This window comes from Bos javanicus, chromosome 5 (genome assembly GCF_032452875.1).
Source record: "Bos javanicus breed banteng chromosome 5, ARS-OSU_banteng_1.0, whole genome shotgun sequence".
Lineage (NCBI taxonomy): Eukaryota > Metazoa > Chordata > Mammalia > Artiodactyla > Bovidae > Bos > Bos javanicus.
In genome coordinates this window covers 105,196,666-105,214,189 of record NC_083872.1, presented here as the reverse complement: position 1 = coordinate 105,214,189, position 17,524 = coordinate 105,196,666, and the positions used below count along the sequence as shown (strand labels likewise).

The window sequence follows — 17,524 nt, the reverse complement described above, 5'->3', positions numbered from 1 at the left end:
GTCTAGAATGTGTTTTTTTTTTTTCATAGACACAATACTACTGCCTACTATGTGGACTTAACAGTACAGTGTAAACATAAGTTTTATATGCACTGGGTATGCAAAAAATTAGTGTGACTTCCTTCATTGTCATATTTGCTTTGTTGCAAATGATCTGGAACTGAACAGACAGTGTCTCTGTGCTCGGCCTTTGTCTTCCGAGGAGAGGAAATCTGCAGAGAGAGGCTGGCTGATGATAAGACTGGGAAGGAGGCCCTGATGCAAGGAGGATTCTGATGGAAACGGAGAGAGTGGGACCAATGATGTCACTGAAGATGCCGTTAGAGAGGAAATGTGACAAGGAGCACTCAGACACTCAGAGGAAATTGTAGCTGGACTCAGGGTGAGCACGGGTCCTGGTTGACCCAGGGAAGGCCTGCAGAGCCACGATTACTCCAAGCAAATGATGAATAGTGTCCCTTTTCACTGGAGAAAGTTGACTGGTCACTTCAGCTGTGTGCATTCAGGGAGATGAAAAGTGAAAGCGAAAGTCGCTCAGTCACGTCAGACTCTTTGTGACCCCGTGGACTCTACAGTCCGTGGAATTCTCCAGGCAAGAATACAGGGAGACCTGGGGGGTGCAGAGTGAGGGGTTCCTATCCGAAGCTTTCCTGTGCTCAAGACTTCAAAACATAAATTCGCTTTTTTCAGTTAATTTTTTTGGAGGTACAGTTGCTTTGCAGTGCTGTGTCAGTGTCTGCTGTGCAGCAAAGTGAATCAGTCGTATATATACACGTATCCCCTCTTTTTTGGATTTCCTTTCCATTTAGGTCACCACAGAGCACCGAGTAGGGTTCCCTGAGCTACACAGTAGGTTCTCATTAGGTATCTCTTTTATACACAGTATCACAATGTATCTATGTCAATCCAGATCTCCGGATTCATCCTATCCCACCTTCCCCCCTTGGTATCCATATGTTTGTTCTCTATGTCTGTGTCTCTATTTCTGCTCTGCAGATAAGTTCATCTGTACATTCTTCCAGATTCCACATATAAATGGTATTATACAATATTTGTCTTTCTCTTTCCGGCTTTCTTCACTCTGTGTAATAGGCTCGAGGTTCATCTACCTCATTAGAACTGACTCAGATGTGTTCCTTTTTATGGCTGAGTAATACTCCCTTGCGTGTATGCACAGCATCTTCTTTGTCCATTCCTCTGCCGATGGACATTTAGGTTGCTTCCTGACTATTGTCAATAGTGCTGCAATGAGCATTGGGGCGCAGGCATCCTTTCAAATTCTGGTATATCTGGATAAATGCAGTTTTGAAAGAGCTGTTGTGAGGAACAGAAGACCTGATGCAGGAAGAATAGCAACAAACCTGATCTATAGCAAGGGCTAAGCTAAACCTGAGAACATAAATTTGCTCAGCACCAAAGAGTGCCCAAGCCGCCCTTCCCCTTTCCCCCCAGCCTAAATGACGGCTGGAGAAATAGATGCTTGATTGACCTGAGGTTGAGGATGTGCAGGGCAGATGTTACCAGAGAGGGAGTAGGAGAGGGACTGAAGCAGAGGAACATGGTAAAACTCAGACCCACGGTCAGCCCTATGCAGGAAGACGTATATTGAAGCATTATTTATGAGAGGGTGTGTGTGTGCTAAGTTGCTTCAGTCGTGTCTTGAAGACCCCACAGACTGTAGCCCTCCAGGCTTCTCTGTCCATGGGATTCTCCAGGCAAGAATACTGGGGTGGGTTGCCATGCCCTCCTCCAGGGGAATCTTCCTGACACAGAGATTGAACCCAAGTCTCTTATAACTGCCTGCGTGGCAGGCAGTTTCTTCACCACTAATGCCACCTGGGAAGTCCCATTTATGAGAATGCATGCATCCTTAGTTGATTCAGTCATGTCCAGCTCTTTGCGACCCTATAGACTATAGCCCAGCAGACTCCACTGTCCATGGAATTTCCCAGGCAAGAATACTGGAGTGGGTCGCCATTTCCTTCTCCATGGATGTATGAGAATGGAGACTTGGAGATTATAAACTTCCTACAAAGAAGATATAATCCAGTGAATTGTGTCACATTCCTAGAATGGAATATTATGCAGCCATCAAAACTTTGTTTATGTAGAATTTTAATATGATGATAGAATGCTTAGATTATAAGATTAAGAAAACCGAAGAACAATGTACATTCAGTACTCTCAACTTCGTGATGCATAGAAAAATTTTGCATGTTTTTAGAAGAGAGTGGTTTGAATATTCTATCATGATATTTGTGGGAAGTGATAGGTTTCTGTATGAATTTTTGTATTTTTAGAATGTTCTCTAATATGCTCTTAGGACTTTTATAACATGGGAAAAGAATCTCTCTAGGGAAATTTATTCAAGGAAAAAATTCTTTAAATATAGAAAGAGTGTATGCAATCATGGATTAATTTGGTCTCTGCTTTCTCTTGGTCTCTTTGATGGGAAACATCACCCAGAAAATGGTGTGGTGTTTGAGAAGTGGGTTGTGGTGTCAGACACACCTGGCTTTAAATCCCAGCTCTAGTATGTCTATGGTGTGATCTCAGGCAAGTTGTTTTCTCTGGGGCCCTGTTTCTTTATTTAGGGCTTCCCAGGTGGCTCAGTGGTAGAGAATCTGCCTGCCACTGAAGGAAACGCAAGAGATAGAGGTTCGATCTTTGGGTCAGGAAGATCCCCTGAAGGAGAGCATGGCAAAAAACCTATTCCAGTATTTTTGCCTGGAAAATTCCATGGACTAGGAGCCTGGTGGGCTGCAGTCCATGGGATCACAAAGAGTCAGACATGAATGAGCCCAGCACAGTATCTTTATTTACCAAATAGGGAGAATAATGCACGCCCTCAGTCTCTTTACATTTCCCAAACCCACCAAGCTCTGAAAACCCAGAGTCCTTTCTTAAGGTTTCAGCAGATTCATTTGGCTGCAAAATATGACCTGAGTTGACATCATCTTTATTTCCTTTAAGTGAGTATTTATAATTTTGCAACAGAAATACCACCTTGTTTAATCACAGGTACTGTCACAGACCCATTGAGAGTGTTAGGTAATATGGAGTAATATACAAGGTTCCAGATAAACACTGTTGACTATGGGACCTGCCTCGGTTATCGCAGAATTAAATCAGATTGTACAGAATCCAGTCTCAGCGCAGTTTGAGGCAGGAGCCAATGCTCAGTGAGGCTAGCTATCATCCTTATTGATATAATTATTCTTGAGCCTTCAGTGTGTACATAGTGTGTGATTTCTGCTTGCTTTCTTTTCCTTGCATTCCTTTCATTATTGGGATCTTTGAGAAGAAGACAGAAGTGTCATTTATTTTGGGCAATTGTTCAGTCACTAAGTTGTGTCTAACTCTTTGTGACCCGATAGACTGAAGCACGCCAGGCTTCCCTGTCCTTCATCATCTCCCAGAGTTTGCTCAAACTCACCCCCATTAAGTCAGTGATGCCATCCAACCATCTCATCCTCTGTCACCCCCTTTTCCTCCTGCCCTCAGTCTTTCCCACCATCAGGGTCTTTTCCAATGTGTTAGCTCTTCACATCAGGTGGCCAAAGTACTGGGGCTTCAGCTTCAGCATCAGTCCTTCCAGTGAATATTCAGGGTTGATTTTCTTTAGGATTGACTGGTTTGATCTTGTTGCTATCCAAGGGATTCTCAAGAGTCTTCTCCCAACACCACAGTTTGAAAGCATCAATTCTTCAGCACTCAGCCTTCTTTATGGTCCAACTCTCACATCCATGCGTGACTACTGGAAAAACCATGGCTTTGACTAGACACACCTTTGTCAGCAAAGTGATGGCTCTGCTTTTTAATACACTGTCTAGGTTTGTCATAGTTTTTCTTAGGGGCACTTAGGTTGATATTGTTTAAAGCACGAGAGTGGAAAATATGGGAAGTTCCAGCAGAAAATTCTCCTGCCTCTTTTCTTCCCAGTTTCTAGTTTCCTAAAGAATAAGCCATAGGGAATCGTGCATGTTAACAGGGCACCCAGATAATTGAAGATCTAATCAAAGAATAAGTCTTATTCCCTTGGTGAAGAATTATATTTCAAAGCACACGTGTTCATTGTGGAATTGTAGCATATTTACAGCATATTTGCTCTACATTTAAAGATGCACTTTGCTTCAAGCTAAAAGTAGTGAAATATATGTGTGTGTATGTATACATATTTGATGAGAAAGTAGTTATTTACTGCTTTCCATAGGAATTCACAATATGATTTTTTTGTTGCAAACCCTCCTAGTATCTTTAACATATAATTCAATTCACAGAAATGTGATTTACACTCAGCCTTTTCAGAGGCGCAAGTAGGGTACAAACTGAGGTCATTCCTTCCTGTTCTTGGATGAGTCCTTGCTTCATAAATTCTGTCAGTGTGGCACTAGCCAACTGTGTTATTAACATCACCAAGGGGAATTCAAACGTATCATGTTGTAGGATCAAAAGTTCCACGTTCTGAATCAGCGCCAGTGTATTTCCAGACCCTTCAGTTTGACCAGAGTCTGCAGCCATTTCCATCTCCCCACCATATGACTCACCTACTTCAGGGTGGAGGTCACTCTCTGCTCCCACACATCACCATGGCCCCACCAGTGTCCCCAACAGTTGTGGAGTGTTTTGCCTTCATGGTTTGCCTTCCAGAGCCTCAGGTCTGGAAAGAACTGTTTTGCAATCCTCTCTATGAAATCCAGTTAAGCTAGTCACTTCTATTGCATGCCTGGAAATTCACTAGAACATTCTTTCTAGTAAACCAAAATAGATCTCCCCAAAGTAGAAGGCCTGTAATGCTTTGCAGATTGGTCCAGAGGCAGAAGAGCTGATGCCTTGGCCAGGAATGACCTCCTGTCATAAAGCCCTAACGTTCTCCCACTTCAGCTCATCAGGTCCTCGGTGGCCCTTCTACTGTATGCCCAGCACAGGGTTAGGACTCACATTCCTACACATTCTTGGGTTCCAACTTCCCCTCTCTGTTAATCCATTCATTAGCACCAAATTGCAGGTTCCTTGCCAAGCCCATCAAGCATAATTGGAGCTTCTGAAGTCAGATCCTCCAATTACGTTCGTTCGGGTGTCTCATTAGCCTCGTGTATCATCCAAGCCCATCTTCAGACATGTTTCCCTTCTTGATTGTTGTCATTTTCTTAATGCAGGTATTGTTGAGAAAGATTGTTTTTAACAAACACTTTTGCTTAGCCAGTTGTTTGATCTCCAGAGTACAATAAATCCTCATGAAACGGAGCCGGGAATGGGGGAAGAGGGAGACTGAGGGAGGCTTAGAGAAACGTAGGTGGAGAACTTGAGCCAAGGACCAGCCCAGCCCCTCTCCCCCCACACAATGATGCTCCTGCACTTAGAAATGGCCCCACTTGGGAAATAATCCACTTTGTGTGAATGGGTGCATCAGAGGCAGCAAAGTACAGTGAGCATTTTGTAGGTATAGGGATTCTCTTCAAGTTTGCCGAGAAATGGAGGAGCTCGGACTTCCCTGATGGTCCAGTGGTTAAGAATCCTCCTGCCAATGCAGGGGCCATGAGTTCAGTCCCTGATCCGAGAAGATTCTACATGCCGCAGAGCGGCTAAGCCCGTGAGCCACAGCCACTGAGCCTGTACTCTAGAGCCTGTGCTCTGAAACCAGAGAAGCCTGCACACAGCAACCAGAGAGTAACCCCTGCTGGCTGCAACCAGAGAAAGCCTGGTGTGCAGCGACAAAGACCCAGCACAGCCAAAAATAACGTTCATTTTTTTTTTAAAGAAATGGAGGTTTTCTACTTCCTGGACAACTATAGGCATGTGCTCTGTCTTCTGGATTCTTCAAGACTTTGAGAATAGAGAGGGTTATCTTTTCGAGACTGTAGGATCAGGAGTCAGAGAGCAGGTTTCTGGTTCCGGCTCTGATAGCTTAGAACCCATTGCTTACCTCCTCTTATGCCCTCAATTTCTCAGCTTTAAAATAGCAATGTGTGCTAAGTCGCTTCAGTCCTGTCTGATTCTTTGCAATCACACGGACTGTAGCCCACCAGGCTCCTCTGTCCATGGGATTCTCCAAGAGAAGAGGTTGCCATGCCCTCTCCCAGGGAATCTTCCCCACCCAGAGATTGAATCCTCCTCTCTCATGTCTCCTGCCTTGGCAGGAGGCTTCTTTACCACTGGCACCACCTGGGAACCCCATTAAAACAGCAATACCCTCTCTTTATAATTTTCCTAACTTCACCTCTACTCAAAAAGCTACAAATGGTAGGATGTAAGTTCTGAACTGCAGTCCTTGGCGTATATAGTCCGTACCCCGTGTAGCATCCTTCCTTCTTTAACAGAATGATGGCTCTGCCATGTCCCCAGTTTCTCTGCCTGCCACCTGTGTCTGTCTTGAAACACCTTCAGCTTCTTGATGGACGCTTTGCCCACTTCTCCTGTCTGTGTTGGTTGGATTAAAGGGCTGCCTCACTGCCTGCCTCACGGCAGCCTCTGTTTGCTCTCTTGAGCACCCATGGACACCTGGAGCCTTTAAGTATAATTGTGCTTTTGAGGAAGAGGCGCTCCACACAGTTCTGTCCCTGGACCTATTCATGGTCATCTTCAGTCCTTCCAACTCAACCCCTCCAGAGCAGCAAAAACCTATCTTCTTGGGTCTTTTGGGAAATCCAGCAAAACTAGTGTGAAGCTGTGCATTGCATTTTTCAAGCTCAGTCCACATAAGATGCAGAGGAGGGGGACGGGGGCGTAGGGTAGAGGTCAAGGGAGGAGAGATGGAAGGTCTGCTTGTGTATCCCTGACCAAAGCATTGGAAGTTGTGTTGGAAAAATCTTCAGCCTTCACCATGGTGGGTAGCCACAGGAGGAGGGGCGGGTGGGTGAGAGACGAGAACAATAGGGGCTGTGTGCCTTGTGCTCAGCCAGTAACGTGGTGAGCTGGGTCAGCACAGTTCAGTTGGCCCTGGCGCTTTAAAGAAGGGTCTCCTGCAGCTGTCGGTGGTGGTGGGCTGGGGCCAAGGCAGGCGCTCCCCGGGCACCGGGAGGCAAAGTGGCAGGAACGCCCTGATTCCACGGGCTCCAATCCGATGGAAACCCTCACTGCTTCTTGTGCTATTGAGGGAGAGACTTGAGGGGGGACCACAGAGGAGGTGACCAGGAAAGGGAGTGTGCGTCTCCTGCGGAGAGTGACCGACATATGGAACGTGTTATCCAGAAGGGTTACAGGCTGGGGGAAAGCTCCTAGGCTTTTCCAGGGTGGGATGGGGGAGGGGCCGCCTTCCGAAACTCAAGGAGGTTTCTAAACAAAAGGAATTTGAGAAGGGTTGGAGGAATAATGAGAAATGCAAACTTGACCCAGAGTTTCTCTTTTCTGTCTCCCGGGCTCCCTGGCCTGTCCTTACATGTTTCTAATTCCTGGGGACCCCAGAGAGCCCCTGGGGCCATATGCCTTCCTCCCTACATGCAGGGGGTCAGTAGGACCCCAGAGCCATCTCCCACCCTCTGTGTCCACGGGGACCAGACAGAGAGCAGGGAGCCCAGAGCCTTGTCTCAGCCCCCAAGGGTGGGCAGAGCACAGGCCCTGCCAAGATTTATCCTGATTCCCTCACTTTATGGAAGAGCCCGCTGGCTCTGCATCGCCCCTTTGCAGTCAGAGCCTCAGCTGCCTGACCGCTCGCCTGTTTGGTGGGGATTGCCCTGTTCTTCGTGGTTCAGGTTATGATCCTAGAGCTCCGGTTTAGATCTGTCCTCCAGGAATGTTCTCAGATGCTTCTGAGCAAACAATGAAGTGTCATCAGTGACACTAAAAGGTGACACCTCTTGTCCTCTGTACTTTTCCCATCATCTTTCACTGTGTAACAACCCACCCTAAGCCTGACAGCATAAAAAAAAAAAACAACTCACCATGTATCATTTCTTATGATGTCATGGGTCAGGGATTTGATTAGAGCTGGGTTGGGAGAATCTTCTGTGTCAGGTGGCCTTGACAGGTTGACTGATGGCTTGTCATGGACCACCAAGGCCAGTCCACCTGCAAGATGACTGAGTGCCTCGGCGAGACTGGCTGGAAGACCATGGTAGGGGAGGGTGGGTCTCGAGCATGGGTGGGTCTCCTTGACGGTCAGTGACCCCCATGGTGGCTTGGAGCCCCAAGAGCAGACAGAAGCCACTTGGCCACTTACAGCCTAACCTTGGAAATCAGGAAACCAGAAGGATAGAAAAGGACAGAAGAGCCATCAGGTTGGAGGTGAAGTCATCCAGAGTGCTGGCAGGCTCAGAGATGGAAGGGAAGCAGCATGAAATCCCAAAGCTCTTGAGGCATGCGGATGTCACTAGACAATCGTGCTGATGCTACGTAGATCTATGTAAGAAAGGGGGAAGGGTTCTACATTATGGGCTACCTCTTGGGCTCAGTCAGGCTGCAAGGGCTCCAGCCATCTCACAGTGTGGCATTTCATATGTTGCACTGATCCTGATTCCCCTGTGCCTCCCAGAGGAAGTCCTGCTGGTGCTCACACCTTGTTGGCAGTTTTCCCTCTGAGTATCCTTATATTTACTTTTCTGGTTTGTTCCAGACAGTCAGCACGGCTCTGGGCCTCTAGAGAGTTGGCTCTGGTTCTGACTCCTTCACTAATTTATCACTGCATATGGGGCAGGTTGTTTTCCTGCTATAACCTTCACATTATGTGAGATGCTGGTAAATGAGGATGCCAGTGCTTGGCTCGGTAGCTTTAAAAGGACACAGAGAAACAGGAAGGACCAGAAAATGAGACCAGTACTGAGGATGCTTAGTCAAAGCAGGTGAAGAAATGGCTCAGGGCTGGCAGAAGGACCAAGAAGCACAGGGTATTAGAAGCTTTGAAAAACTCTTTAGTTCAAGAATTCTTCACCTAGGATCTGTGGGTCTCTGGATTAGCTTTGTGGAGCCTGTCAACTGCCTGGAATTTTTTATGCAAACTGTCTCCTGTTTGTGCACATGTATTTTTTTAGGGGACAGTTTCTTTCATTTTTTATCACATTCTAAAAAGGTCAAAAATGGCTGAGGACCACTTTAGTCCACCAGCATTCTGTTATGTGATTCTTAACCAGGAGGGATAAGGCCTCCCCAGATGGTATTTGGGAAAGTGTGAGAGCTTTTTTTTTGGGTTGTCACCACGTCTGGGGGACATGATTGACATTTAGTAGGTGGGGGGCAGAGCTTCATGGGTGAGAGACAGAACCGAACAATGAAGAACTAACTGTCCTGCCCAAAATACCAGCATCAGCCTTATGGAAAAAGCATGTTAGGAATTGAGACCCCGGGATGAGCAGTGACTATGGGCTCCTCAGTAGCCACAAAGCTGGTCAGGAGCAGAGTTGTTTTTTATTCATAAAGAGTGCCAAGCAAGGGTCCATATTTTTTTTAGATTTTTTTTGATGTGGTCCATTTTTAAAATCTTGATTGAATTTGTTACAACATTGCTTCTGCATTATGGTTTGATTTTCTGGCCTCAAGGCATGTGGGATCTTAGCTTCCCAGCCAGGGATCGAACTCATACCCCCTACACTGGAAGGTGACGTCTTCACCACTGGACCAGCAGGGAAGTCCTGAGTCCACAATATTTCACTTCTCCTTGTCAATACACTAAAATCTATGAAAACCAAATAATCAGAAATCTGTCTTGTCTTCCAAAATCCAGCAAATTAAAAAAAAAAAAAAATCCCTGGGTTCTTGGTTTTCTTTACAGTCCAGTAAGGATGGAGGAAAGGAATATGTAATATTTGGGGAAACTAAAAGCACAAATAAGTGAGCCCACCAGCCTGGCATTGTACAGATATGCTTCTTGCAATGGCACCCCACTCCAGTACTCTTGCCTGGCAAATCCCATGGACAGAGGAACCTAGTAGGCTGCAGTCCATGGGGTCACTAAGAATTGGACACGACTGAGCGACTTCACTTTCACTTTTCACTTTCATGCATTGGAGAAGGAAATGGCAACCCACTCCAGTGTTCTTGCCTGGGGAATCCCAGGGATGGGGGAGCCTGGTGGGCTGCTGTCTATGGGGTCACACAGAGTCAGACACAACTGAAGTGACTTAGCAGCAGCAGCAGCCCTAGACGGGGTAATGACCCCTTGCATTTCAGAGGACCTATCTTGGAGGTCTCTTTCTCTGAATAAGGAAAGAAGCATTAGGGTACCAGCATGGGGCTCCCCACCTTGCTCCCTGCAAGCAAGTGGCAGGTGCCTTAGCCTCTGTGGAACGAGTTTGGAGGTGGTCTGCAGTACTGGCTAAAAATACAGCGTGAGGGTCACCCAGGGCTCTGCATTCTGGCTCCACCTCTCGGTTGATATGTGATCTCAGAAACAACAACTTAATCTGTCTGAACCTCAGTTTCCTGACCTGACAATTGAGGTTGATCATTGTATCTGTGAAGATGAATTAAGATAATCCATGTAGTGTCTCTCAAAGTCCCCAGCATATGGTGGGGCTCAGTAAATACTAGCTGTTTATGAGCAATTATGAGGACTGTGTTCGTGTTGAAAGACAGCGTTGAGTCCAAAGTGTTGGTGCCAAAATTGCTTTCAGAGGTCAAGCTCTGGATTGGTTTCTGGTCTTGACCAGCTGCCCAGAACCTGAGTTGGTCGACAGTTTGGGACTGGATCATAACGTTCGTGAAGTGCCTGCCACACACCTGGGTTTGGGTGAAGGATTTTCTTCTGTGTGTTCATCCCAGCCTCCCTTAACAAGTGGGCACAGAGAGCCTCACGAAACCTCCATGCACGCACCTCTCCTGTCCTGGTTTCTGGACCTGGCAGGAAATTCAGGTGAATGATGGTGGCCGGGCGAGCCGTGGAAGGGACGCCCAGCAGCGTGGAAGGAGGCCTTGGCCCTCCAAGTCCCCAGAGAGCACGGTTTCCTAGAACAGGCATCCAGACCAAAGACAGACAAGGACCATGTGCAAGTCCTTCATCCTCCTGAATGGAGATTGGCTGTGGGCCGGGCGTTGTATTTGACACGAGCCCCATTGCCAAGCCTGGAGGAAACAGTCTACCCTCTGACCACACTCACTGTGGCCAAGTCCTCATGGGGCCAAACCATGATGGTTTGGGTTGACCCCGGCCTTGCTGCCGCTGCTCTTGCAGTGTGGTCATAGGTCTGGGCCTTCCAAGCCAGCTGTGGTCTTGGTTTGGAAGAGGCATCCTGAGGGCGAAGGGGAGTCCTGCCTCAGGATCTCCCTTCCTTCCAGATGAAGCCAACTTCCTTAATCCTGCCATTTTGAGACCCATCCATGGCTGGTTAGACAAAGTAGATAATTGATCATCATCATGATTATAATGATTAAAGACTGATAGTCAGAAGCCTTCCAATACAGTTAACTTACAGCTGGGTGTGTTATGCGTATGCTTGACACAGAAACCCAGCTCAGACGCAAGGCGAATGTCTAGAACAGGAAGTTTCACTTGCTTGGGGTGATTACTCTCTGATGCTAAGAGTTTCACGCCAGCCGTACCCCCAACTGTCTGTTTAACGGAAGCAACCTCCCCTTGTGTATTTCCTCACTTGGAAAAATGGAGTTAACCCAGATGCAGAAAATGAAACTGAAATCAAGATGTCTCAGCATATGAAAGGATACAGGAATTTGGAAATAACTCGACTGTAACTTATCCTATCTTGGGAAGCTACAGTGTGTGTGTGGTGTGTGTGTGTGTGTGCGTGTGCATGTGCACACACACACAAGCCCATGCACACACATTTCTGAGCACAGTGGCAGATGAGTATTAATGCCCAGAACAAAGAGAACAAAATTTACTATAATCACCATTATGGCCAGTAGCTGGATTGATTCAGACGTTCTCTGCACATCTTTCCACGCTCACCCTCCGGCCATGACATGAGAGTTGGTAGAACGTAAAGGATAAAGTGAATCTAGGCTTCCTGGGGCTTGTGTCGGCATCCCAGGCTCCTTTCAGATTTCTCTGCCAAGACGGGGCCAAGCCAGAGGGTTCCCTGCCCGGGGAGTAACCACGCTACCTTCCTCTCAGCTCGGCAGTGTGCTTTGTTATGACATGTGCCATACCTTCCGTCTCTCATGGCCTTGGGGCCCAAGGAGGGAGTGCTTTGAATGATGTATAATTCCTCTTCCAGTAGCTGTGCCAAAGCAATTCCCAGCTCTCGACTGACTTCCAGCTCAGGGTGTTTAGCTTGCTTTTGGGGGAGGTTGGTTCCTCATCCCATTCAGGGGTCTCCAGTCTTCACTTACAGGCTTCCCTGGTGGCTCAGTTGGTAAAGAATCTGCCTGCAATGCAGGAGACCCAGGTTCAGTCCCTGGGTGTGGAAGATCCCCTGGAGAAGGAAATGGAAACCCACTCCAGTATTCTTGCCTGCAAAATCCCATGGATAGAGGAGCCTGGCAGGCTACAGTCCATGGGGGTGCAAAGAGTCAGACACGACTTAGCAACTAAACCACCACAAGTCCTCACTTTCTGGCCTCCAAGAGGGACTGGTTTCAGCAATTCCTTTCTGAGGGAGGTGTCACCCTTCTCAGGTCTCTATTTCATCTTCCCTCATCCTAGAACACTCCTTTCCCTGCTGATCGCATGTTTCATTTCCACTAGGAAGCCAGTATCCCTTGCAATCTGAGGACCTTGTCTTCCTTTAGATACTGGCCAAGGGTTGTCTGTGCCAATGGGTTTCAGGACCTGGGTTCAGGATGTTTCAATAAGAGGAGCTATGCAGACTGCATGCTCAAAGTCACTCAACAACCCCACAGACTGTAGCCCACCATGCTCCTCTCTTCATGATATTCTCCAGGCAAGAATATAGGAGCAGGTTGGCATTTCTGCCTCCAGGTATGCAGAATGAGCCGCTTTTAAAGAACTGGGTAGGAATCCATCTCCCTGCCTCTGCTGTCACACTGTATTGAGACTGTGATGCACACCTACCCAGGTATCAGGGGTGTCACATGTAGTCTCACCAAATATAGCAGAGAGGTGAGTCTTTTTGGTTTGGGGGGAATTTAGACCATGCTCGCCAGCATCTTCGCTGAGAGTCGTGAACTAGTTCTCTGACCTCAGCTCCGTTTCTTACCCTCTCTAGAGCTAGATTTATGTATTTTTGCCCAATGGCTCACAGGCAAAGAATCTGCCTGCAATGCAGGAGACACAGGATATGCGGTTCGATCCCTGGGTCAGGAAGATGCCCTGGAGGAGGGTACAGCAACCCACTCCAATATTCTTGCCTGGAGAATCCCATGGACAGAGAAGCCTAGTAGGCTGCAGTCCGTAGAGTCGCAAGGAGTTGAACATGACTGAAAACGCACACACATGCTTCCTAAGACAGGGAGTGGTCAGAGTGGCCACCCTCGGAGATGTGCTAAGAGTAAGCGAGGTGGGTCTGAGGGACACATGTGGAGCCATCGGGGAAATGGGGCCCCAGACACCCGCCCGGTCTGTACTCATGAGTTCATTTCTCATCCAATCCTTCCAGCCACCCTAAGTCGCTCCTTGCCTCCATCCTTCCACAAGTGTTTCCCTCTCTGTTGGTTTTGGATTCATCTCGCCCCCAGCGAGTTAACCTAAGCGTTTCCAGGCTAATCTCATCCCTCTCCTTCCAGGTCGCCAGCCCCTCGGGGAACTGGGGAGTAATGGGTTTGTCCTCACCCGTGTTTGTAGCGCCTTCCCCCTACGCGTCATCTGTGCTTTTTAATTAATCTGCCACTTTTTCCTCTCTCCTGCTTCCGGATCATTAATAAAGAGATTAAGCCAAACCAGACTGATCCCCAGCGGAGGCTCCGCTGGGACCTCTCTCTCCCAGCTCCCAGCCTTGTCAGGGGTCAGAACACCTTCATGTGGTCCCAGCCAACTCATTTTGAGGCCTTGGGACCCGTGTTCAGAACAAAGCCAATTTGAATTAATTTTGCAATTAAGATAGGGGAATGAGCCTAGCCGGTCCTTTTATAGAAAGGCCTTAGTTTAATATTTCCACCACATTCCTTTCCCTTTTGTCATTCGGCTTTAAATTTCTCGCCTTCCCACCTCTCTCCTCTTCCACTCGCTGAACAAGATATAAGGATTATCTGGCAGGATGTGGTCTTTGGAGCCCTTGGCATTCGTCAGAGACTGGGTCATCGCTGCAGCAAGTCTCCAGGGAATGAGATCCTTCTGGCCGCAGCTGGCCAGTGAGCTGGTTCACCCCAGCCAGAAAGCACTCTCATCCCAGACAGATGTGGCTACCCTGGATGTAATGAAACCTCTTGAATTCGCATATTCAATACTTGGCACATTAAAAAGCATTTCCACCTTTGATCTCATGCCTCCTGCCCAAGGAAAGCCAGAACAGAGCCTCTGGGCCTTCTGTGTAAGTCACACCCGGAGTTCCAGCACTGGGATCAAACCCAGGGTCTGAGGTGGTACATTCACGCCCCACGATGCAAAGCATGCGACAGGCACCTGCAGGAGAGATGGGAGGAGACCGGGTTTTGTTTCGTTCCCTGGGGAACACTTTGCTAGGGAGTCTGGCAGGAGGAAACAGGAGCGGTGGCCTCAAACCCCTGGAAACTCTGCGGAGAGCTGCCTGGAAGCTTCTTGGAGAGGTGATCAGCTGGCCAGATTGAGTTGTCCTGACTCCAGACTTGGAACCTGAGCATCCTCTGGAAGGTGTGAGAGCCAGGACAGACAGACAGACAGACAGACAGCACAGGGCCTCTGCTGCAGAGCCAGACGGCCATCCCATCTGAGCTCTGCTGCTTGTTAGCTAATTATTAAACCTCTGCATGCCTCGTTTTCTCCCCATCATTAGTACCTACCTCCGAGGGGTTATTACCAAGATGATAGATGCAGTGTCAGTACCCGACCCGGGGCATTTTTGTGTTTGGTGCTCCCAGTGCCCAGGCTACAAATTCACTCACTACAGTTGCAACACGTGGCATTAGTGGTAAGGAACCCACCTGCCAATGCAGGAGTTCGTAAGAGACACGGGTTCAGTCCCTGGGTTGGGAAGATCCCTTGGAAGAAGGCATGGCAACCCACTCCAGTCTTCTTGCCTGGAAAGTCCCATGGACAGAGGAGTCTGGTGAGCTACGGTCTATGAGAGCACAAAGAGTCAGACATGACTGAAGCGACTGAGCACGCATACACAGGTGCAAAAAGCAAGGTCTCCGGGTTTGTGACCAGGAGGTGGCTCGCCATGCCAGGGAGCTAGTCGTGGAGTGGTGACATGGAACCCAGCAGCGATGGCCACCGTCTGCCGCGTGTGGCCCGACAGACCCGGGTTTCAGTAACCTCAGACCCTGTACCTCTGTCCTCACCAGCTTCTTTTGCATTTCAGCTGCTTCTTGCAGACCCCAAACCCTCTGTGTGTGTTGTACACTGAGCCAGAAAGGAGGAATCAGAAATTGCTCTCTTTTGAGTATTTTGAGGGATGGTGAAACCTTGTAGGAATGTTGCTCTGGGGACTGGGAAAACACCATATGTGGGAAAGCATTTCTGAGCGAGGAAAATAGCATCTGCGAGTTGGTTGGGATCTTGGAAAAGTCTGAGCGGGGGAAAGGGGCACTGGGGAGAGTGCAGGAAGGGGGCTTGCCGGGGTCTTTAACAGGTCTTTTTCCAATTATAGCCGAGAAGAGCCTGGGGACCCTGGCCTGCTGCAGAGCCAGGCCCGTATTTTCTTTGGGAGAAGAAGGCAGAGCTGATTGGCTTCCAAACCAGGCTTGGCAGAAGCCCAAACAGCATCCCAGGCCAGGAAGCTGTGTCTTGGTAGGTCTTGCCTGCTGTAGATGCTCATTCAGTAAACAGACCTGGAGACTCCATGACAGTGCAGCCCTGGGCCGGACAACAGGGACTGGGGTATGAGAAGGGTGTGGCCATGCCATCCAAGAGGTGACATACAGACGAGGATAACACAGTAGGACCATTGCTTGGAAGGGGGTCTCTGTACCCTGCAGTCACCACTCGCCAAGGAGCACAGAAGTCTCTCTGAATCGAAACCTTCACTGATGTGCCTTGCCGAGCACTGTCTTTCCTTCTCCACTCCCCACGCCAGGGAGCTAGACCTCTGGTGCCCAGTGTGTGCGCGTGGAGGGCAAGGATGCAGCATCTCTGCTGCCACTGATAACTCAGGTTCATATTGATCCAGCACGTCCAGTGGATCACTCTGTGCCGGGCACGGTGCTGAGAGCTTTCCTAGCTATGTCGTGATCCACCCCGACAGTGACCTTGACCATGCTTGAGCCTTGTGATCTCTGTTGCACTTAAGAACCAAGTCTCGAGCTTCCCTAAGTGGTCCAGTGGTTAAGAATCTGCCTGCCAACGCAGGGAACACGGGTTCGATCCCTCGTCCGGGAAGATCCCACAAGCTTTGCGGCAGCTAAGCCCATGTGCCACAACAACTGAGCCTGTGCTCCACACCAAGAGAAACCACTGCAATGAGAAGCCGGAGCATCTTAACAAAGAGTAGCCTCAGCTCACTTCAACTAGGGAAAGCCTGAGCAGCAATGAAGGCCCAGCGTAGCCAAAAATAAATTAAATTAAATTTTCAAATAATTTTTTTAAAAAAGAGCCAAATCTCCCCTGTCCATCTCTGCGTCATGTAGCTGTGTGACCCTTACGCAACTCACTTTACACCATACCCAGTCTCAGCATCCTTAATGGTAAACATGAGATGGTTATCTACAGCCCCTTCCGGCTTCAACATCTGTGTTAGGGCGCGTTTTATTAGCAACATTCTTGGGCTTGCTCTGTGCGAAAAAGCTGAAAGCAGATTATCCAGGTGAAGTCTGCAGAAAGCCTTCTGGGTTTTAATGCAGCCTTGCAAATAATCTAGAAACACTTACCAACCTGCAGCTGATTCCAAAGTATCATGACAAGGTTTTTGGACTTGATGACAAGAGACAGTCTAGATCCAGAAACGAGTAGGACCTGTGCCTAGAGGCATTTGGGAATTTTTATGTCATTCATTTTGTTCATCTGTCCATCCCCCCACCTTCACCAGTGCTGGCCAGATGTTTCTGCAGAATTTGTGTGCCTGGAACCCGAGGGGGTGGCAGGGTTTGCCCTGGGGCTCCCAGAGGTAGATGGGATGGTAGAAACATGCAGCCTCCATAAGTCTCTGTAGAAAATTGAAAAGCAATAAATCAGCTACAAGTCGGTCTGCTTTGTACGATCTGACCACGGGGTTGGGTGGTGGGTTGCAGTATTGGTGGTAAAATCTTCCTCCCTGATGACCCTGACCTCTCCCCCTACGCCTGTTGCCAAGGAGAGCAAAGAAGATGGTCTCACAGGCCTTTCTCATGGTCCACAACCCCAGGCCCTCCCAGCCAGGTTGCACTAAAGTCGCGGCTCCTGTCCACAGCCCTCGTGTCACCCTGCCTCATGGTACCCTGTGGCCTTTGAGCGTCCCTTTTGACCAACACTGACTTTCCACTCCTTTGTTGTTGTTCAGTAGTTAAGTCGTGTCTGACTCTTTGTGACCCCATTGACTGCAGCACGCCAAGCTTCCCTGTCCTTCATTGTCTCCCAGAGTCTGCTCAAATTCACGTCCATCGAGTCGGTGATGCCATCCAGCCATCT

The 17,524-nt window shown here is 48.4% G+C and overlaps 1 protein-coding gene across 6 annotated transcripts in view; it reads left to right on the top strand.

The window, feature by feature from the left end:
- NTF3 (neurotrophin 3) overlaps window positions 1–17,524 on the top strand; it is a 76,754-nt gene that overhangs the window by 54,044 nt on the left and 5,186 nt on the right. For 2 of the 6 annotated variants that reach the window (XM_061418172.1, XM_061418168.1), the window contains exon 2: window positions 15,573–15,712. The exons of 3 other annotated variants lie outside the window; for them this stretch is intronic. Coding sequence is in view for 1 of the 3 variants with exons in the window: in XM_061418168.1 (XP_061274152.1) it covers window positions 15,573–15,712 (140 nt within the window). In the remaining 2 variants the exon portion in view is untranslated. Of the gene's footprint in view, window positions 1–15,572; window positions 15,713–17,524 lie in introns of those variants that run through there. One more of the 6 variants, XR_009736649.1, reaches the window with a different exon arrangement.